Genomic DNA, 22,285 nt, shown 5'->3' on the forward strand with positions numbered 1-22,285 from the left:
GATGTGTAATGCATGAGGTCACCGATCACTACCTTCCACAGCACGGTTCGTCATTTGTCGGATCCAGTGGGCGCACAGCTGCAGCAAAGAACAAGCTTTCACGACCCACTAAAATTACCTGCTCCTACAATTTCAAATGACAATTTTTTCAAAAAAAAACAATTTCAAATGAGGAGTACCAGTATTTCTTTTTCCGTAACCCCGGTCCAATCCGATCCGCATCTAAAATTTGAAATAGCTACTATGGACTGCGTGTAGCAATTATGTTTTGAGGAAAAAAAGATTCCGTGCAAAATTTTGAAGTGTGAGGTCTGAGCAAGTGGAATGAACACTGCATAGATGCGAACTCGCCAAACGGAGAGCCGGCCCTGAAAGCCTCGTTGCCTACTCCTCTCGTAATCTCCAGGCTACTCCTTCCTTCCGCCGCGGTTTTTCGCCCCGCGGCCGGCCGCCCTGCCCTCTCCCGGCGGCTCCGCCTCCGCGCCGACGGCCTCGCGGAACCCGCCGCAACCCACTTGCTCGCACCGCCGCCCATTCGCCCCTCGCCCGAATTCTTTACTCAACCATTCGTCCGCCCCGGCCCGTCCCACCTCGCAACGCAACCGAGCCACGCCGCTCGCGAGGTCCACGACCCCGTCCAAGTAGAGCGATAGGAGCCAGGCCGTCCCGGCCGCCTGCTCTCGTCTTCCTCCTCCTTCGCCCTATATAACCAGGCGGGCCGCGGGGCAATGGTTCTTCCGCTACGCCTGATCCCGCGCTTGGCTGCCGCAGCCAGGTTGCCGCGCGCTCCCCGGCCCATCTCGCGGCGCGCGCGGTTAGTGCCGGCTCTTGCGATGGCGGCGGCGTACAGCACGGGGTCCGGCGCGGACAGGAGGCTGCTCTTCAGGCAGCTGTTCGAGAAGGAGAGCTCCACGTACACCTACCTCCTCGCCGACGTCGCCGACCCCGACAAGCCCGCCGTGGTGAGTCCGGCTGTTCCTGTGTTGGGGATTGTTTAGGTGCGGAGGGCGCTTCAGGGTTCTGGCTAATTTGGCGGTTGAAACTGGATTGGCATTGGCTTGGGTAGTTCACTTTGGTGGGAATGAGTATGCTCTGTAGGTTGGTTGCTCGGACGGCCAAAAGCGCCCACAGTAACTTGACTGTTACAATTCGCCAGAAATTAGAATGTAGACGCGAACATAAGGTGCGCAATTAGTGAACAAAGCTGCAAAAGGATTAACTGATTTACCTCTGAAGTTATCCTGAATTTACCTCTGCAAAAGAATCTGGTAGGCAAGCTTGAAGTCATCCTGAATTTTCTGTACTGTATTCACTGAAGCCAATGAAAGCAAGAACTTTTCTTCCTTTCCTTTTTATCGTTCATCTTAAATTTCTGAGATGCCTGTGGGCTTTTCTATCAAACATTACAAGCCAAATTTTTTCAGACTTTTTAAAGGATACACCACATAAGTAATTAACTATTAGCTAAAACTAGAAGCAATCACTGACTCAGCTTTGAGCTCTAGTAGTGCTCTTTTTCGTTGATTGATATACAAATATACACATTTGGTCAATCCCATGTTCTCATCTAATCTGTTTGATTCTCTTTGCCAGTTGATTGACCCTGTTGACAGAACAGTTGACAGAGATCTTAATCTTATCAAGGAATTGGGCTTGAAGCTCGTGTATGCTATGAATACTCATGTGCATGCTGATCACGTGACTGGAACAGGATTAATAAAAGTAAGCAGTTGTGTTCTTCTATGGATATTTCGATAGGTTCCCCTACACAAGGTCACAGAGCTCTGTTCTCTTTGGCAATACATGGTCAGCTAATGGTATGAACTTGCAGACTAAGGTACCAGGAGTTAAGTCTGTTATTTCAAGAGCTAGTGGAGCAAAAGCAGATCATTTTGTTGATCCTGGGGACAAAATACACTTTGGTAACCTTTTCCTTGAGGTACAATAACATCCTGACAAGCTACTTTACTCTGTGCTGCCGTATTCATTTATAGTATACATAAGTATCTAGTTTCTGTACCTTTTAATACACTGCACCCCAATATTAAAAAAAGTTCACCTACATGAGGATGATCTAACTAATTCTTCTATCTTTGGTTTTGTTGAATCAATAATTTTGAAATTTGTTTCTTCTGTAATTTTGGAAATCGCAGTTGCTAACTTTTTAGTTTTAGTGCTGCCTTTAAATACAAGAACCTGGAAATGGAAGCATTCTTTCATGAACGTCAGTTGGCTTACAGTTCTGAAAATCCTTTGTTATGTATGGTTGCTCACTGGAATGTTGTGATGATCTTTGTTATATGATATTTTATTTTAGTTATCTCGTTCAATAAAAAGTATTTTTCCGTAGTTTCATTTTTGATTGCTCTGTAACACTTAATTTGTAAGATGATCTGTAGTTCTACACTCAGTTCACACTAGAGTGTGCAATTACATATGTTGCACATTTGACTTAAATATTCATAGAAAATGAAGCGATAGAAAGATATATGTTTGATATGGTACATGTATTTTTGATGATGTTCATATATTGATCTATGCAACTGATCTATCACTTTATGTTTATATATTGATTGATGCCTGCAACAGAAGTTTTCTGAACTGAAAGTTTATGTTTAGAAATTTAGTGCATTTTTCACATCCGTAGCTGTTGAAATATGAATGAAATCAATACATAAACAGCCTTGTGCTGGGTATATTCAAATAGATTGCCTTTAAGTAATTTATCTTACAGCAATGGTAGGTATGGAGTTATGCAAAAATGACATACTCGTTTTCAGGTGCGAGCTACTCCTGGCCACACTGCTGGCTGCGTGACTTACATAACAGGTGATGCTGATGGTCAACCTTCACCAAGGATGGCTTTTACCGGGGACGCCTTGATTATTCGAGCATGTGGAAGGACAGACTTTCAGGTAATCTTGTAGTTGGTTACTGCTTAACATTTTCACAGTGTTTGGTCTTCACAACCTACAAAATAGGAAAATAATAAATGTGATACTTTCAATATATAAAGCTTAAAGAAACAACATTAGTGTTGACATGTAAAGGCCAAGGATAATATGGCTAATATTAGAGATTGGAATGAACTGATTTAAGTCCACAAGCAAAACACTATGCAGTGGCAAGGCAAAATTCAGGATTCATTCTAGAGAAATTTTGTTAACCTTAGATGTGTGAATTTCTGTTGATAGTTTGCATTTATCTCTGGTGTCACAGGGAGGAAGCCCTGATCTGCTGTATCAGTCGGTGCATTCACAGGCAAGCACGCGAAATCTTGTATAGATCGATGTAAGACAAAGTATGAATATTAATTAACTGAAACTCTACTTCCTGATCAGATTTTCACACTGCCAAAGGATACCCTGCTTTATCCTGCCCATGACTACAAAGGTTTCACAGTAAGTGGTTGCTCAGTATCTTGAAGTTTGTCAGACCAGTCACTTAACTTGTGTTATCTGCAGGTTAGTACTGTTGAAGAGGAGGTTGCCTATAACGCCCGGCTAACGAAAGACAAGGTAATTGCTAGTTTGCTACTTAGGCTGAAATTCTTAAACAGCTAAAAAGAATTCATAAATTTCACCTATCAACATTTTTTTTCCTAACTGTATTTTTTTATGCAGGAAACTTTCAAGACCATCATGGATAGTAAGTGCTCCTAGATGGATACGTGGTTGTGTACATTTTTTTTCATACTGAATACCCACGTTCCTGCTGACATACCCTCTTTGCTTGTTAAACATTCTTTTGAGCTAAATGAAACTGATCATCTGCTCTCATCTTGGCAGACTTAAACCTGTCTTATCCAAAGATGATGGATGTAGCTGTACCCGCCAATTTGGTCTGCGGCATCCAGGATCCACCACCGAAGATCTGAGCTGTTCCAGTCGAAGCCTGCAGCTGAGTTGTACAATAAATAATCTGTTTGCTGCAGCCTGTGATATTGTGAGAAAATAATTTAGTCAATGGATGGTGTGGCCTCTGGTTGTAACTTGCAAGGCACTATTGTTTGATGAGATCAATGAGAATGACACTATTGATAAATGAAGCCAGCTTTTCTCTCCTCAAATTGTTTCCAGTATCTTTCTGAGACATGTTCTATACTTGATGTGGAATACAAGAGTACAAGACAAAGATAATATGTCGCATTTCGCACGCCCTCAAACAAACTACCATTGAAGCAGAAAACATGATGTACGTGTGGAAGCGCTCTGTCCAGGTGTGAAAAATGGACCTATGATGAAAACAACGTGTGCGGAAGCTTTTCATTGTTTTTCCATGACGATGCTAACATTGCAGCCTGCCAGAGTATCTCCAACAGATTACTCATTCTTCTCCCTGATACTAACATGTATTACTAATATATATTGTTTGACTAGCAGCCATCATCTCTGAAGCCACCGTGTGTTGCTAACATGCTGCTCCTACATTTGCGACATGGACAAGAACCCAAAACTCTGGGAAAAAAAACTATCTTAACCTCACAATGAGAACTAGTAAATGACATGTACAAGAACCTAAATCTCTCTGGAAAAAAACTTCCTAACCGCTTCATGAGAACCAGTAAATTATTTTCACACTGTTGCCGGGCAGCTCTTCGCTGATTACCTGCTTCTCATGCAGCACGTTTTAGCTGTCAAAACTCAAATAAGATCTGGGCATCTGGCTCAATAAAATGTCAAACACACACACACACACACACACACACACACACACACACACAAAAAAAGGGAAACAGAGGGGTCCAGGCTGGAGCCACACGTTAACCTCGTCCCGAATCAAGTCGTTTACCAGCACCCCGGCAGCAACGCGCTAGCTAATCAAAATCAAATCCCACGTCTCCTGCTCGTGGACGGCTGGACGCCCTCGGCTTCCTCTCCCGCGCCCCCCTTCGGCAATTCCCCAACCCTAGCAAACCCTTGCCACCGCAAGAGCCAGTCCATCCATGGGCGGCGAGATGCCGGACGCCGACGGGAAGTCCCGCGGGGCGGACTCCTCCTCCGCCTCCTACGGGTACCCGCCGTCAGCGCCGCCGCAGCCGCAGCACCAGTACGGCACCTTCGGGCCCCCGTCGGGCGGCTCCGGGGCGTTTCCGCAGCCGGCGATCGGGGTCCCCCAGCCGGCGCCGCCGCCCGGGATGCAGCACTACCCGCAGCTGCCGCCTGCGTCGTACGCGGTCTACCCGCCTCCGCCACAGCAGCCTTACTCGGCGGCCGCACCGTACTACGCCCAGGGTTACCAGGCCGTGCAAGGTACGGGGAATCCTAATCGCGTCTATGATTCGAATTATGTGTTTCTTTCGGTGGATTCATTGATTGGATCGGTCGAGATTTTGCTCTTCTGTGGTTGGTGGTTGATAAGTACAATTTTTCCAAGCCGTTGGAGAAATTACATGGAGGAAGCCTTGTTGGCTCTGCTCTATGCAGAGCAACGTGTTTAGTAATTTAGAAATGACTTAATAAAAGTGCCCTCATGTAGATAATTTTTTATCGCCTATACTGACGTGGTCACATGACATTACTATGCCCAATGATCATGTAGATAATTTTTGGCTTTCCAATGCAACCTCAAAATTGCTTTACTTTTGGTGGTATCCTTCCCTTCTGCCTACCTGTATGTCTGAACCAGCAGTTCCTTCTGCATCGGTTTTTTCCATTGCTACTCCAAGTTGCAGGTCATTGGTGTTCCTCATGCCAAAATTAGCGGTTGATAGAGATCTGTAGTTCATGGATCTCGGGAGAATCTAAAGTTTTATTTTCTCATTGAAGTGTTCTGGAATGTTGGCCGTAAATGAGCAGGGAATTTGATGTGCTGGAGCAAAAAATTAGATGCAGAATAATTGTTTTCTGTATGCAATATAAGTTCAACTAAGGAATATATGGGTCTCTCTGTTACAAACTAATTCAACTTTACAAATAAATGTATATGTGGGAATGGTCCTTTAAAAATGCAGCATTCTACTCTGACCTCACTTGGCTAACTGATTTTTCTGGGTGGTGTTCTGTAGGTTATATTCCTGTTGTTGAAGGAAGGCCTGTGAGAATGCGGCACCTTCCATGTTGTGGCCTTGGCATGGGTTGGTTTCTGTAAGTTTCTCTGAACATTTATCATATTGCATTTCATTTCTGAACTCATATTGAACTCTGAGGAACTGATGAACCGCTGTTCGGTAAAGGTTTATAATTGGATTCTTCCTTGCTGCCATCCCGTGGTATGTTGGAGCTTTTGTTCTGATCTGTGTCAGAGTACATGATTACCGGGAGAAACCAGGATACGTTGCTTGCACTATTGCTGTAAGTCTTTTCTAGCAATGCATTGCTCAGCACTCTTATTATCTTATGTTCCCTTCAGCTATAACATTTTTTCCCTTGTGAATTGCTGGTCAATAACATGATCACTTGTTTGGGAGACTGAAGGTGCAATATCAGTTTTAACTTGCAGTTTTTCATGCACAAGCCACAAAGGCATCTAAAATCCTGTCGGATCATTATGACATAGGAGAAGGGTATTAAAATAAATCGACTTACTGCAGCTTGAATAGTTGACTAGTGGAAAAAGTCCATTTTACTCCCCTCAACAATTCACTTTGTCCACTTAACCCCCTAAACAAAATTTAGGCTCAAACTACTACCCCTAACTATTTCAATTGGTCCAATCTACCCCCTAATGAGATTTCTCTTTTTTATTTCTCCACTTACAAGTGGAATTTGAACTTTAAATTTTGCAATTAACTTATAATATGATGCACTATGCTAGAAAAATACATTATGATTTTTTTCATGAATATTTTTCATGCAGAATTGTATTTTTGTGATAAATTTCGTGTTAAATGTTTCCAAATTATGGAAATAACCATGAAAAATTCTTAATGTATTTTTTAACATATGACATCATGTTCTGTATCCACTCACAAAATTTGAACTTAAAATTCAATTCGTACGCGGAGAAACAAAAAGGAGAAATATCATTATAGGGTAGATTGGACTAATTGGAATTGTTGGGGGAGTAAATTGAGCCTAAATTTTGCTCAGGGTGTTAAGCGGACAAAGTGAATTGTTGAAGGGAGTAAAATGGACTTTTTCCTTGACTAATTGTGCATTGTCCTTATCTTTTATCCAATTGCTTTTATCAAAAAATGTTATGAAGGAAAAATGTATGTCAAGGTAGCTTTTGATATCTCACTAATAGGATGGAAGCATCTGTCAGTTCAACCAAGACCAATTCTATGAACTTTGCAACACATATTTAGCTAGTCACTGCACTGATATGGTGAAATCAGTTGTTAATACTTGATTCTGTAATGTTTAGTAGCTATGTTACTGTTCTGTTTCTTCAATTGCAAATGAAAGCACAAAGGTTGAGCTAACTCTGCCCCCAAACTTTCTGGTGCCATAAACAGGCATCACTTGCTGCAATTGCTGTGCTGCTTGGTGCCACGAAAGGAGCTGATGTGTGGTGAAAACGCCTTGGATGGCCAGCGTTCTGCTTAATGTAATTTGTTCATTATTCGCCTACTTTGTTGAGTTATCTGGGTTGTGTACATGTATGCGTAGAGAAGATAGGGTGGAACGTGACCGACATACTCTCCCGTGTGTTGACCTATAGCACATTTGTAAAATGATGTGGCGTCAATGTATTCTCACAGTAATGATTTGATGTAAAGTTGCGTTCATACCATTGTGTTAATATTACCTGGACCCCTGCATCGAACTTTGTCATCGGACCTGGACAGTAATCAAGCTTCGTCGTGTTACCGTCGCAGGTTTCTATGTTCTTATTGCTTCTGTGTCGTGCATGCGTTTGGCTGTGATGTGATCGCAGGACACCGACCCAATGGCGAGCTCGCGCAGGGGAGGAAGAAGCGCACTCGTGCGTGGGAAATTAGCGGGGGTTCACGATGGAACAATGGACAATCGCCAAGCAAGTTCCAAGCACCAGAAATTTGATTACCATCCGAAAAGAAAAAAATTCGACTTATGTATAACACTTTCTGTAGTGTCACTAGTCAAAACGTGCTTGAGAAATTGATAGACTTTCCTCTATAGTACCAACACCAACATAGAGTAGTCATTTCCTTTCAAAAAGAAAGAGTAGTCATTTCCAGTAGAAGTTTCCCCGTTATATTCTCCCTACCCGTGCTTGCCAGGCAAATATAACAAAAAAAAAGGGGCAAAACCTTATGGGCCTTGTCAAAAGAAGGGGAAGCCCGAGCATTTTCGCAAGGAAGGCCGATGACGGAGCGAACTACGGCCCATTAGGGTTTACAGCCAAACTCGCCACCTATAAACACTCCTCTCACACCCACGGGCGCCGTCTTCGCCCGCCGCCGCCTCCCCTCGTCCTCCTCCTCGTCGCCGTAGGCTAGGTTAGGCTAGGGTTTTCGACGAGCTCGCGGAAATGGTGGCCTTCAGGGTGAGTCTTCACTCGCTCCGTTCATTCGACGGCGCTGTTCGAATTTGATCCGTGCGTTTGATCGATCTCCCTCCTCGTTCGCATGTGCAGTTCCATCAGTACCAGGTGGTGGGGCGCGCGCTGCCGACGCCCGGCGATGAGCACCCCAAGATCTACCGCATGAAGCTCTGGGCCACCAACGAGGTCCGCGCCAAGAGCAAGTTCTGGTGAGCCGTCATCTCCGCGCTTCCTGCAGATTTCCCTGTCGAAGGCTTTCGTTCATCTTCGATCTGGGTTGGCAACTAAACTGCGGCTCTTGCCCGTGCGCAGGTACTTCCTGAGGAAGCTCAAGAAGGTTAAGAAGAGCAACGGCCAGATCCTCGCCATCAACGAGGTACGCCTGCTTCTGCGATCGGCATGCCCTTTTTAGCACACTGGATTGCTGCATGCGAACCTTGCTGTCCTAAGTACCTTGCGTTCTGTATGGCCGCTATGTTCGGGACGCCCAGCCTTGTTTGTCCCCCGCTCTCCAATTTAATATCGTCCTGATGTTATTATGACCTTTAGCAAGCGACATATACGGGTGAAACTTTGACTGGAGGTTGTAGCTCAGCATTTCACAAATTTGTTCTGTTTTTGGTCTGTTCTCAACACCCTCAGCTAGTTGTATATTGGCAAGCGACATGTATTTCTAATCATTTCCTTTTATACAATAAGGAACATTTTGAAGGATCAATTTAAGTTTTTGCCATCATCCCTGAAAATGAGAATTCTTGTCTCCACGTCACCTAAATATTGTTGTCTTCCACAGTTGTTTTTACTTACTTTTAGGGCTGTTCTACACTGTCATAGATGTGGTAGCGTTTATTTAAACTGGATTGGGAAGGATTGTCCTGGATAACGATGCTGGCAACTTCAGTAGGTTATGGCTTTAGTCTTTGATTACACATTATATTATGTTTGTTAGTTAATTTTCCTGATGTGCAGGATTAGTTCCACAAAATGATATGTCCTTTGTGTTGTATCACTCACAAAAGTTCTGTATGTTGTGTCAGATCTCCGAGCGTAACCCAACTACGATCAAGAACTATGGCATCTGGCTCCGCTACCAGAGCAGAACCGGCTACCACAACATGTACAAGGAGTACCGCGACACCACCCTGAATGGTGCAGTGGAGCAGATGTACAATGAGATGGCTTCACGCCACCGCGTGAGGGCCCCCTGCATCCAGATCATCAAGACCGCGACAGTCCACTTCAAGCTGTGCAAGAGGGACAACACCAAGCAGTTCCACAACTCTAAGATCAAGTTCCCCCTTGTGTCCCGCAAGATCAGGCCCCCAACCAGGAAGCTGAAGACCACGTTCAAGGCGTCAAGGCCGAACCTGTTCATGTGATTCAGCTGTGCCTGTGTTGTGGTCAGTGTTTGGGAGCATAAGAGTCCGTAAGTTTTATGTTTTAAGTTTTGACGTACTTAGACCTCAGTGGTTGATGATTCATCTCGTTTTGAAACGTGCTTGGTGAACCATTTGAGTATCGTATTATGAGTAGTTGGAAGACTTCAATTGTACTGGTGATCTGCTTGGAGGTGGTCTGCATTATTTCCATGTTTTTTCTTTCTGTCGATTATCACCGCAGCGTTTGTGTATGAAAGAAGCCATATAACGCTGTTGTATACGCGCAAAGGCATCCATGTGGATTCCTTGGCGGCTACTGGCTAGGTGCTCGCTGGCCCTGCTGCACGGGGCAAAATGAGTCGCGCAGCTAGTTGTCCCGGATTTCCTGAGCCCCTTCTCTACATACAATCAACTAAAATAAAATGAACCTTTTGTAACAACACTACAATATTGATAATAAAACAATCATGACTATTGCACACTTCCCCACTCCAAGATCCCAAACTGTGATCTACACGTGCTCTCGCTGTGGGGAATTTCTGTTATGCAATCTCTATACACATGTATTAGCACTGGGGTTAATTCTTCATACACAAGTAAACAAAACAAAGCGAAAATAAATGGATAAACAAAAGGCTCGACCTTTTTAAAACATCAGGGTGCACAGCCTGGGCCTACAACACGATCACAATAGCTCAAATGCTCAATATGCTCCTTGAAAGGAAAGCCGATCCCGCAATGTATCGAAAATGGAGGCGGCAGCACTGTTCTGTGCAAGTGTAATCTTCAGGCGGCCAAAGAGCTCGTCACTATCTTTAGCTTGCGAGGCTGCATCTGCAGCTTCCTTTGCCATGCCCATCCGTGCATACGCCTACACAAAAGTAATGACAAGGTTGTTATATGTTCTCAAGGTCATTTTTCTGACATTATAAATCATATCAAGGAAATCTTGGGTTCTATTTCCAGTGACCTGAGACTAATGTGTTGGTTATTGCCTTATTGGGAATCTTCTATATCGTCATATCCTTTGCCTGATCTATCTACCGCAATCTATCAAAATCAATGTTCCTAAACAGCTTCTTATTCTCTTAGGCATATTCTCTTTACCGTTTTTTTTTTGGTTGCTAGTGACTACATGTCTGCTCTCCTCTCATTTTTTTAACATTGAAGCCAGATAAAACAACATGATGCAGGAAAAAAAAACAGCAACAGCTTCTCCAATAAAGTCCATATGCATTCTCCGTAGATAAGCAAACTAAAATATACCTCAGATCTTTCACGAGGATCTGTTAGCTTTGGAATATATTTGAGAGCTTCAGTTTTTTGACCAGCGTCAATGCATGCTTCCACGAAAGGTTTATAGCCTGCAAGTTGAAAATAGAGATGTAAACTTCACAACATTATCAATTTACCATATTCAAACAAGGCATAGACAATGTGAAGCAAGGTATTATTATAGTGAAGCAATATTCTTATGTCTGAATTTTATCCAATGAAGATAACCCAATGCTGAGAACCGAGAAGTTAATGTTTACATCATTGCTACATGGTTCAAATCAGGCTTCAACTTTTAAGCACAACGAAAGAAAAAATTTCTAGTTGGCATAAAGGTGCTACTTTCCAAGGATAAGAAATCCTTTGTGCAGGATAATGATGAACTTGTTCGCACCAATGGAAGAAGCACGGGTATAAATATGAATTCAATATAAACTTAACTTTCATGCAACAAAGCCATATCTACAAACTCACCTCCTGGTGGTCTTTTCTCTCTTGAAAACTTTTCCAAAGCATCCCAGTTTCCAACAGTAGCTAAAGCACATGTTTTAAGCCAGTACCACCTCTTATCAGGAACCTGTGCAGAAACAGGACCATTAGAAAGACTAAAACACAATATTAATTGAACAGGTCTATATGTTTCGAGATCATCTGAATACCTTGAATTCTGACTTCACTTTGAGGGCAGCTCGCTCATTTCCCATTGCAATACAGGTTTTTATTGTATCACTAACACTAGAACCCACAAATATCGCCTGCTTTGTGGAAACTTCAAGTTCATGCTGTGATCTGAATGAAAAAAAAAGTAAACAGGTTGACTAAGACATAACTATTAAGCAGAGGAGTCTGCACATGGTTTCACCCTAACTATCTACAGCAAGGAGTTCAGTAAATCACAGCCACATCTCTTCAGATTTTCACGATGAAGTTCAATCTATATGAATCTAGCACTTTGCCTGATTGACTGTTTGGCTAAATGAAAGCCTAGTAAACCTGAACTGCCAGTTTACCAAGAAAACAACGAAGAAAACGGTCTCAACAGAACAATTAGCATTACCCAGTTGTAGGTTACTCAAAGACCAATTGTTATGCATGAAGTTGCATATGACTTAGGTTTGTGAGCTGACAAGTGATAGCATAACCTACAGAACGAAGCAAATATATGTTTCATGCTGATTGGATTGATAAGCACCATATGGAATGAGCTTTGAGACATGAATTTCACTATAGTTTTTAGTTGCATCACATGATCTAGATTTCTTATGTAATGCATTAACCTTGCTAACAACCAAATTGTTGTGAATTCTTCAGCATTTGAATGTCAGGAAAGAAGCAATAGTATCCTCACATGACAAATTCAGTGCAATATCACATCCTCAAATACCTTAGCAATTTGGCATGCTCTTCAGAAGCTTTGGATTCAAAAACATGTTCCTTGGTCTCAGCAAAAAGTCTATGGGCCTGCTCAATGAGCCTCACTTGCGGACCATGGAGAGGAGATCCCTTGCTTGCCATGGGATTCTTCTCCAATTCCCTCGATTCCTTCAACAAAAGAAAGGCGGCATCCTGCATTTGTTTTCAATAGCTTAGGCAATTGAAATGCAAAATTAAATTTAACATAGTAAATCCTGCACTGATGATGCACTAAATTTATCTGGATGATGGAATTAACTGCTAGAGTGTATGTATAAAAAGGCAAAATAGAATGGCACTGAATTGCAAATAATATGAAGGGCGGCATTCATGTATTAAAGAATCAGATATACAAGAACTGGGATTTTATTGTATATGCAACCTACTTGAAGTCTCCCAGTCGATAAAAAGAAGTCCTTCAAATCTTCATGCTTAGAATGTCTGCAAGCAAACTAGAGATATTCAACTACGTGGAAACAGATGTATACATTTGAAGTAGCAACAGTAAACACGAAAGATGCATCACCTTGCATATGCCATAAACAAATCTCTAGCCACAGGCCTCGCATTAATTACACCGAAAAAATCCAAAGGAGCTTTCTGTAAAATTTATAATCATAACAGAACATTAATGATGATACAACACTTGAGAAGAAGCACTTTCAGTTATGCTTTCCAAAGTTTAGTCTCAACTGACAAATTAGCTATTCATGCTTGATTTGGATCCTTGAAAAAAGTACCAACAGCTGTACCTTAACTGGAAATATCAATCTTTTATAGAGGACGGAGGAGATTTACCTTCTCTACAGCTACATTCTGCCAGATATGGAATAGCACAAGGTACACAAGATCAGTATCACCGCTTTCGATTGCCTTTGATAATGCCTTGTCTTGCTCATCAATGCTTAGTAACATGGGAATCTGTGAAGGTGAAACGAATCAGATGATTTTCAAATGGACATCATTTCCTACTTGATACATGCTAAGCCTTTCCCTTTTTTGTTATTTAAGCATGCTAGATTTTCTGTAATTACTAAAGATATAGCATATCCTGCAGAACTATGGCCTATTAGCATCTAAAAAGATACAAAACCAGCTAAAGCTATCAGAAGTCAGAACATCTCACTCAGATAGAAGGCAAGTCTATCATCAACCTAATTGACTATAAGAATTTTACAAAAGGTTCTTATATATCGGAACTATTAGTTCAATTACCACATCGGCACATCCTAATCAGGTTACCATTTCCACCTGCAAACCAGAAAGACACCACACAGTTTATCTAGACAATTTCATTTATGATGTAACCAAAATACCTCAACACCTATATAATTAAGACAGAATTCTGAAGAAACCATATTCTTTACTTAGTTTCTTTTCATTGAACATTCCTTTTTTTCATTTTTTTTACTGGAGGAATATCATATTTATGCCTCACTCCTCAATGAATCGGTTGTATCATATCCACCTGAATCACCAACACAAAAGAAAACTTGCCTGCTTTGAGGATTGTGATTCATGATCAACAAGCATTGCAGCCAACCTTCGCCGGCCACAGTTATCTGCATGAGCTGCCACTGCAGCATATGATATCCCTTTACATAACCTGAGCTGCAATAGAAAGAACATGTGATGATGTAAAACAAGGAGACACAACTGCAGATCTGCAGTAGCATATGCATTCACCAGGTAAAAGTATCAAGTATAAGCACGACTATGACTTTAGTAAACACAAACCTTATCAAGTAAACCCTCAAGAAGGACTGTATCTGGAAGAGTTGCTGATGCTGTAATCTTCTCACATGCCCAATGCATTATCACAACCTCCTATAAAAGGTTTGAGGTGTAAATGGAAATGATATTACTTTATCAAGTAAAATCTATGGAAAAGCAATGCACATGTCACTCTCATTAACAATATCAAGTAGGACTAAACAACTTAATTTATCTGAAAGTAATTTAATTGTGCATATGACAAGTAATTTAGAACAAGATTATGTAATGTTAAGAACCTAACAGTGGGCGACTTGTGCTTCTGAGTTTATTGCGAAGGGCAAAGGCACAGTGCTCACCCGCAACAAAACAAATTTTCTGGATAACAAAAAATAAGGAGAGGAAAAAGGAGGTTACCGGGTTCAGATTAAGGTACTCAGAAATGCGAAGTGCCAAAAGGTGCTGATTAGCATTAATGAGACGCCCAATGAGCACTGGTGCAGTAAGCAACTAAAGAAAACAACAGGGAAAATGACTATATTAAGACATAAAAGGTACCAATGGCAATATAAGGTTCATTAAAGTATCTAGAGGGTAACACAAACCTTGTACTGCTGAATGGTCAGTGGCATCCCAATCTCAGGATCACGAACGGCATTTAGAACTCGCAACATTTTGCACATTTCTTGAAAGCGTTCATGTGGAAATCGACTGCCAAAGCCAACTGGGTATCAATGCCAAGTTCAAATATCAGCAATAAAGTATTCTATGCAGAGAAGTAGCACCACACAAAAAGCATTACGAGTATAAGATACTGGTTAGTTTTATTTCAAATTTGGTGGAATAAACAAATTGAACTGCAACACTACAATGTTGCAAGATGCGATATCAGAGTAGCAGTAAGGTATAAGACTATAGTTCATCTAAGAAGACATGGCATGCGGTATAACAGTAATTGTTGTTAGCCAGAAAACATATGGTCGACTGATCAACAAAGTTGGGGTCAGAAAGAGTCATGTTATTTATGATCTATTTGATCTAATTTGTTCATTTTGTCACATAATCTATCAAGCATCACTTGCTTTGTTTGCCAGGGCGTCTAAAATAGGGAATCTCATCTGGCAGCCTTGTGAGGAAGAAATTGCATAATTTTGGTAAGTGGTAGTTCCCATGACTTCGATGATAATTAGGAGCTTGAATTCATAAAATTGGTTAGGTAACACTTTTACTCATAAGAGGTTAAGCTGCTTGTATAGTTCTAAAATCATCCAATTCTTGGGCTTAAACAGGCAACCTCTTCAAGAAGATTTCAGGCCTAACGGCCTAACCTTGGTCTTTGCTGAACTAAATTATACTAAAAAAATTCAAATATTGGAAAACAAGCTCACACATAACTTTCACCTCAATTGGTACACCGTGACCCAATCCAGTGATCCCATCCATTCATACAAACATGGCAGAGTAAAGACACTAGTTATCTGTTGCATGAGTATTATTCTACATGCTACCATAAATAGACACTTGAAAGATATAGTTGTGATATACTATATCTAAAACTAGTCATAGGTTAAATTGTGCACTGATCAAGGATACAACTTATTCTCCAATCAACAACTTAAAATTAGTAAAGGAAGAAAAGAAAAAAAAAACAAGCAAATATGATTACTAACAAAAAAGGTAAAAAAGCAGTAGTAATGAAGTGCACAAATATAACATCCTAAAAGCAGAAAAACCAACCTGCAGAAAGCTAGGCCATAAGTAGCAGCTCTTAGCAATGTGCGTTGGCGTGAAACATCAAACTCGTGGCCAGCAGCATCAATGCAAGCCTCAATTGCCTCAGGCAATGAAGATGATATTAGCTGATAGTTGTCATAAGCCTGCAAGTGTGGATTATTGTAAATGTCCCATTTCTGGTTTTCACGAGGTGAGGTAAGATTAATTGTCCCAAATGACTAAAAATAGTTCTATGGTACTTCTCTACTTGAGATATTAACAAACTTTGATACAATTTGCAAGTAGCATGTGTGGAGAGTCATAATGTGAAGCACAAGAAAATAGGTTAAGATGAACTATAGACACATATGCTACCAAGCTGAAAATACGATAGGTACAATCGTTAATGTTGTATGCAGTCGCCACCACCTGCATCGCTATCAACTTGTGTGAAAAAACTCTAATACTACCTTCAGGATCAACAAAATAGTTTAGAAATTTAGAATATAAGAGCACGTCTTTAGTGCATGAATAGACCACACTTGGAAAAGACACCTCCTTTCTTGTGACCTTGTCATACTACTAAGAGGTTCACATATTGAGTCTACCACAGAAAACCAACTTAAATGATATGAATAGAGAGAAGGGGACAATGAAAAGACAAGAACTCTTTATCTTGACAATGGTTCATTGACAGTTTAGTTAATGAAGGATCATTTCCCGATTTGTTTAGAGTTTGTGTGGGAGCTGCCCTTAAGGCCAGCCAGTTGGCAATCCATACTTTTATGCAAATATAAAGTGGTTTCTTGCAGTTTTATTGAGTTGCCTTCTGTGGGCGACTGGGAGGTGGAAGAGGGGAGAAGACATGCAAAACGGTCAGACAGAACATTCTCTTCATAACAGAAAGAGCAACAAAGGCCTTTCCCAACTTCTTGTCCATGCATGTAAAGCAACTTAGCTTGGATCACAGTCTAGCTCATATAACATGTATTTATGGATAAAACAGTAGTATGCCAAAGGTCCTGGTCTTTAAGAGAGACTGGTATATAACTGTATACTAGTACTCCTACAAGACAAACAAGCTACAACAATAAAATGGTGTTTAGCTTCATTCGGAATTTATCCAAACGAGAATGGAGCTACAAAAGTTGCCTGGATTATAAAACAGTACCTTAGCACTTTGCCTGTCATAGTGATCTCGAGCATCATACAATAATGCTGCTGGGGACATGCTTCCAATGCCGAAAATTAATGTAGTACAGTCCGGGACTCGATGTAGAAATTCCATACTTGAGTTTGATAGGATTCTTACACCATCGCACTCAGGAATGAGTTTTATGGGTTCATCATAATTGTATTGCACAGGGTCTCCATTCGGACCGACCATCAAAAGCACTTCAGGCCAGTAGAGGAGTACACTGTCCAGTCCACACCAAGCTATTTGTTCCGGTGGCAATGCTGACTATGGGATATCCAAAAGAAAAGGAGAAAATAAGTTAACTAATGAACAACTTACTAAAATAGAGCTCACAAAAGAACATAAAAATGGCACCAGCATTCATAACCTATAGCACTATTCCTATTGCTTAAAATGCACAAATCAAGTTCCAAATGCAAGTTAGGACAAAAGAGAAACATAACTAAAAAACAGAGAAATTCAGTTCCAAGTACAGATATATTTTTCTGTTGCTAGGCTGCTGTTAGGCCCTAGGTGTGAGCCTATCACCGAACACCTATGGCACCATTCATCATGGAACACCTATGGCTAATCATCATAGACACCTTCTAAAGCAGAGGTTGAGAACTGCAGCAGAAAATTTAAGCGCCTCTGATATTTGCAATCAAATAAACAAACTGTTCATGATAGGCACAGCTATCTGCTTACTATGGTCCATTGGTGACGCTTCAATAAGAGATATGCACTGTTGCTTTTCAGACAAGATAGCAGAACATAAACTAGCAAAGAAAAGTATTATGTGCGGATTTTTATGCAGGGAAAATGCATCAGCTAAAACCTCCCTATCCATTTAGTCAGCCACAATCCAAACTGGTGTAAATATCTCGATGAATTATCTGTTTTCAAAGCTACATCTGCCAATTCATGCTTGGAGGCCCAGCAAAAGCAAGAATAGAAGCTTGGACAAGCAGTCAGTATATAGCTATAAAACTTACATCGCACTCATACTCGAATATGATCCTGGAGAAATCAGTGGGGATTACGAGCAGGCGCCCATCATGTGCAAATGCTGCAAGAAGCTTCCCGTTGGGTGACACTGCCATCTTCTGCACGGGTCCAATTTCAAGCTCCTCCCCGAGCACCTGCACGCCATCCTCATCTACCGCGATCACCCGGTCACCAACCGCAAGCAGCACCTCTGGGCTCCCTGACATGACAAACTGCGGCTCCACCACTGCCATGCATAGAACATGCTCCTCATCACCAACGCCTGGGTCGGCGAGGTCACGGGGGTGAGGGTCAGCAGCTTCGATGTCCGTGGCCACCACAACGCGGTTGTCCTCTGTGAGGATGGCTACACCGCCGCCCCAGAATACAGCGTCGGCGACGCCGCCAGAGGCCGGCGGGAGTAGGGGCACGGGGCTGGAGCTAGGGCTGGGCTGCAGATCGGGGAGGCGGAAGCGGAGGAGAGAGCCATCCGAGAGGAGGGCGATGAGGCTGAGGGAGCTGGAGAAGGAGAGCGAGTGGAGGCGGGGGAGCATGGGCGGCCAGGGGGCGGAGGCGATGGGGTGGCCCGAGGAGGAGAAGAGGAGGAGGCGGCGCCGGGAGGGCTCGGAGTGGAGCTGCACGATCTTAGAGTCGTCGCGGACGGCGGCGATCGGACCGCCGAAGGGCGCCGCGGCGACGATGTGGGTAGAGAGGTCGAGGCGGCCGATCACGGCACTGCCGACGCCGGAGGAGGAGGAGGTGGAGGTGGTTGCCGGGGCGGACCAGGGGAGAGGGGAGTAGAGCGTGAGCCGACGGTAGAAGCGGTCGGAGAGGAGGTCCCACTCCGCCGCGACGGATACGGAGGAGGACATCGCGGGGGCTGGTGTGGGGTTGGCCGCCGGCGGTGAGGCGAGGCGGGAGCGCGGCCGGATCACGCGCGAGCGGCCGGGCTTGGGGAAGAAGGTGGACTCTGGGGGATCGAGTTACGACGGGTCGGCCGCTGACGTGTGGGACCGGGCGTCCGCGAGCCGAGCCCAGCGAGCGCGGGCTGGAGATGCTGATTCGCGCGCGGTCCATCAGCGGTAGTGGCCTGCGCTGGCAGGTGGGCCTCGCCTTGTCCAGCCCATTTCTGATCAACCGGCGAGCACAATAGTAGGAGTGGTGGCTGCTACTAGCTTGCTGATCCGCGACTGGGGTGGGTGAACACCTCAATTTCCTATAATCAATTAAGTCTTCAATTATTTTTAAGTCACAAATATATAGAATTATTTTATCTTGTCTTTTTTAAGATTGAGTCTTGAAATCTCAAGGCTCAACTTTAGGACCTTCTACCATCCCTAGCTGGCTAGCTACATATGAGGCTCAGCTGCAGTTTGCAGGGAATTATTCCCTCCGTTTTAAAATATAGTTCGTTTTAGCTTTTCTAGATTTATAAATTTTGATATTTATAGATTTTGATATGCATCTAGACATACATTATATCTAGATGCGGAACGGAGGGAGTAGCACTCTACTCACGAAAATCTCTGTATTTTAGACAAAATAAGTCTAACTTCTGACTTAAGACTATAACGGCACAATCAGAGGTGTATACAGTCATCAAACCTAAAAACATTTACGGTAGAGTTGTGTGATCTTACATTCTTCCTACTCCCAGCTATGCCCATGTGCGCATTACTTATTAAACAATATGTTCGACAGGAAATATTTGAAATAACACGTGTCACACCACGTTGATTTTTCGATGACCTGGCGTTGGCATGCTCCCCATGATGAGCCTAGTAGGCTTTTGACGTGCCCCATTCTTACCTGCAGGCTGCAGACCTTTTGACACGAGTAGCAATCACAATCAGTCGTGTGACAGAAAAAGCGGCTCAAGGAAAACAATCTGATCTAATGCTAGAGCATTGTAGTTCAGGGACCATGCTGAGACGACGGTAGCTTTTCTAGATACCTCCGATCTCTTCTCTTCTCTTCTCCCGCGCTTTGAGAACGAATGATGCCATCATACGATCTACCTTAATTATATTAAGGGAGATATCATGTTTTTTCTAACAGTAAAGTATAATCTAACGTAAAAGCTTTCACTTTTGATAATGTAAGCAAATTTTATGATATACAAACCTTAAAGGTTAAAGCTATAAGCCATCTATGATTAGTCGCACCTCACAAATATACTAAAACCTCATCTTCTTTGTTTTTTGACGGAAAAACACGTGCAAACTGTCAGTGTTTAACCGGCTGCCCACCGAGGGATATGCCCAAGGTGGTAAGTTTTGGGTGAGGAGACGCCGAGATCAGGAACTCGAAGGTGCAAGGAACACAAGACTTAGACAGGTTCGGGCCGCACGGAGCGTAACACCCTACGTCCTGTATGGTTTGTATTGCCTTCGATGTAGAATGACCTAATGATCTTCTCTTTTGAGAGGGGTCCCTGACCTCCCTTATATATCCGAGAGGTCAGAGTTACAAAGATGCTAACCAACTCCCGTCGAGGGATCACGCCAGAACACATCTCGAGTAGATCCTCTCCGTGTTGGTTAGCTCTATCTCCTATTTAAACGGGATAAACAAGAGATAAACAGAATGAATAAGAGATAAGACGGGCTTAATCTCTTAAACTTCGTAACGTGCCCAGCCCGGTGGCCCCGGGTCTGACACAAACCGGAGTACTTCTGCATGTTTCAGTCCGTTTAAATTAATATATATATTTTTAGAAAAAGAGAGAAACTTCGTTACTATGAAAGTACATTACATTCCTGAGCAATAATTTGCTCAACACAGGTCGGTGCCGCAAAACACCATACTGCTGGGCCGCGTTCACCGTGCCAACTATGCGAAAAGAATGCCAATAATGTAAAAAAAAAAAATCGTTACCGACTACTCATGTTCATCATCTTGCTCCTCCTGTAAAAAAAGGCATTAGCTTATCTGCATATTTCTTTTCATGATCGTATCCTTGGAGGAGATTGTTACATATAGTACTTTGTGTTTTTTGAATACCTCTAGGCCACACTGCTACTCCGTAGGCCACCGGTGTTTTCATCATGGCATTGTCCACAAGATCATCCTGTACAACAATGGATGGATAGGCTAGTTTTGAGTGCCTTTTGTTGCTTTCCCTTCGCATAGAGGAAATTAAGCAGCTGGTGGTTGGCAAATCAAATCGCCTCGACATCCTGGGATATGCGGAGCAAAAGGTCAACTGACGCAATGACAAAAGGGTGATACTCATCAGCAACCGAGTCGATGGGACGTGCAAGCAAGCGTCTCAGCTAACTGCATTTCTTTTATACCATGTACTAGAACTCAGCAGCTGCACCTGTGGGTAAGTGTGCATTTTTTTCCAGGGTCGTTTTGTACTGTGTTTCAAAAAAAAAGAGAGAAATTCTCTAACCATTTGACTTTGAAATACTAGGCTAGAAACAAATTACCATTTCTTCAGAGGTTAATCTGGCTTCTAGTCTTCTAGAAGCCATAGTTGGTAGGTTTCTTTTGCAAAGCAGTGGTGCCAAATAGATTTATAAAAGGAAACATTTCGTACTCCCTAACAAATTCTTTCTAACGTTCTTTTTTTTTGCCCCCTTTTTCTTTGTGTAGGGACAAAGCAAAATGAAGCGCTCCTCTTTCTAAACAGGTCTTTTGTCACTTCATGCAAAAGATACACTAAACATTGCATCGTGTGCCTATCTTATTGGACAAAAAGAAACAAGTGTAGTGAAAAAGTTTGGCCAGAAAAAGGCATGTTTCCGTTGGGAAATAATTAGGTACACCATATTACGAGGATATGCCATCAGCACATCTAATTACGTGATTAACTGAAATCTGGAAACGTAAGAAAGAAAGAAAAAACGCAATTGGGTTAGCGGACAAAGCACTGCAAGTGACATGCATGTGCACTAGCATCTACTGCTTGTCATTGCAAGATTGACCAAAATCCTCATACGTCACAGATCCGCATTCCACAGTACTTCACTGTGGGCATGGATGAAGCTTTCCAAATTGGTGTATTTTCCCACGCGTTCCACATGAACAATCTTTCCATGAAGGAACATCACATAGCAGCAGTTACCAGCAGCAAACCTAATCCACCGGCTAATCAGCAGGCACTGATCACTGATGCGATCCTGCGCCTGGTTTGGCCACTCACTCGGACCCCAGCACGAACAGACGGAATTCCGGTGGAGAGCTCATCAGATCATTGGCGAATTGCGTTTGT

General features: G+C 42.6%; 4 protein-coding genes across 4 annotated transcripts; 3 read left to right on the forward strand and 1 right to left on the reverse strand.

Annotated features, from left to right (window-relative positions):
• The first annotated feature begins 339 nt into the window (after positions 1–339).
• LOC112891431 (persulfide dioxygenase ETHE1 homolog, mitochondrial) lies at positions 340–4,052 on the forward strand. Its single transcript, XM_025958284.1, has 9 exons — positions 340–962; positions 1,594–1,722; positions 1,832–1,939; positions 2,781–2,915; positions 3,220–3,261; positions 3,342–3,401; positions 3,465–3,518; positions 3,624–3,648; positions 3,789–4,052. Exons 1-9 carry the CDS (start codon positions 729–731, stop codon positions 3,875–3,877), a joined length of 876 nt encoding a protein of 291 aa, XP_025814069.1. The 5' UTR covers positions 340–728; the 3' UTR covers positions 3,878–4,052.
• A 727-nt stretch (positions 4,053–4,779) lies between these two features.
• Positions 4,780–7,710, forward strand: LOC112892029 (60S ribosomal protein L18a-like protein). Its single transcript, XM_025959077.1, has 4 exons — positions 4,780–5,252; positions 6,008–6,086; positions 6,176–6,293; positions 7,400–7,710. The coding sequence occupies exons 1-4, from the start codon at positions 4,946–4,948 to the stop codon at positions 7,457–7,459; spliced, it is 564 nt and encodes a 187-aa protein (XP_025814862.1). The 5' UTR covers positions 4,780–4,945; the 3' UTR covers positions 7,460–7,710.
• A 543-nt stretch (positions 7,711–8,253) lies between these two features.
• On the forward strand, positions 8,254–10,011 carry LOC112892030 (60S ribosomal protein L18a-like). The gene is made up of 4 exons (XM_025959078.1): positions 8,254–8,412; positions 8,503–8,618; positions 8,722–8,785; positions 9,447–10,011. Exons 1-4 carry the CDS (start codon positions 8,398–8,400, stop codon positions 9,786–9,788), a joined length of 537 nt encoding a protein of 178 aa, XP_025814863.1. The 5' UTR covers positions 8,254–8,397; the 3' UTR covers positions 9,789–10,011.
• Positions 10,012–10,238: 227 nt separating this feature from the next.
• LOC112892028 (protein VACUOLELESS1) lies at positions 10,239–19,034 on the reverse strand. The gene is made up of 15 exons (XM_025959076.1): positions 18,075–19,034; positions 17,074–17,364; positions 15,927–16,066; positions 14,795–14,900; positions 14,607–14,699; positions 14,214–14,303; positions 13,974–14,087; positions 13,275–13,397; positions 13,003–13,076; positions 12,863–12,917; positions 12,448–12,629; positions 11,723–11,852; positions 11,538–11,640; positions 11,055–11,152; positions 10,239–10,659 (listed from the first exon to the last, which is right to left on the reverse strand). Exons 1-15 carry the CDS (start codon positions 18,936–18,938, stop codon positions 10,492–10,494), a joined length of 2,631 nt encoding a protein of 876 aa, XP_025814861.1. The 5' UTR covers positions 18,939–19,034; the 3' UTR covers positions 10,239–10,491.
• Between the last annotated feature and the right edge of the window lie 3,251 nt (positions 19,035–22,285).

Source organism: Panicum hallii, chromosome 5, assembly GCF_002211085.1.
Source record: "Panicum hallii strain FIL2 chromosome 5, PHallii_v3.1, whole genome shotgun sequence".
Taxonomy (NCBI): Eukaryota; Viridiplantae; Streptophyta; class Magnoliopsida; order Poales; family Poaceae; genus Panicum; species Panicum hallii.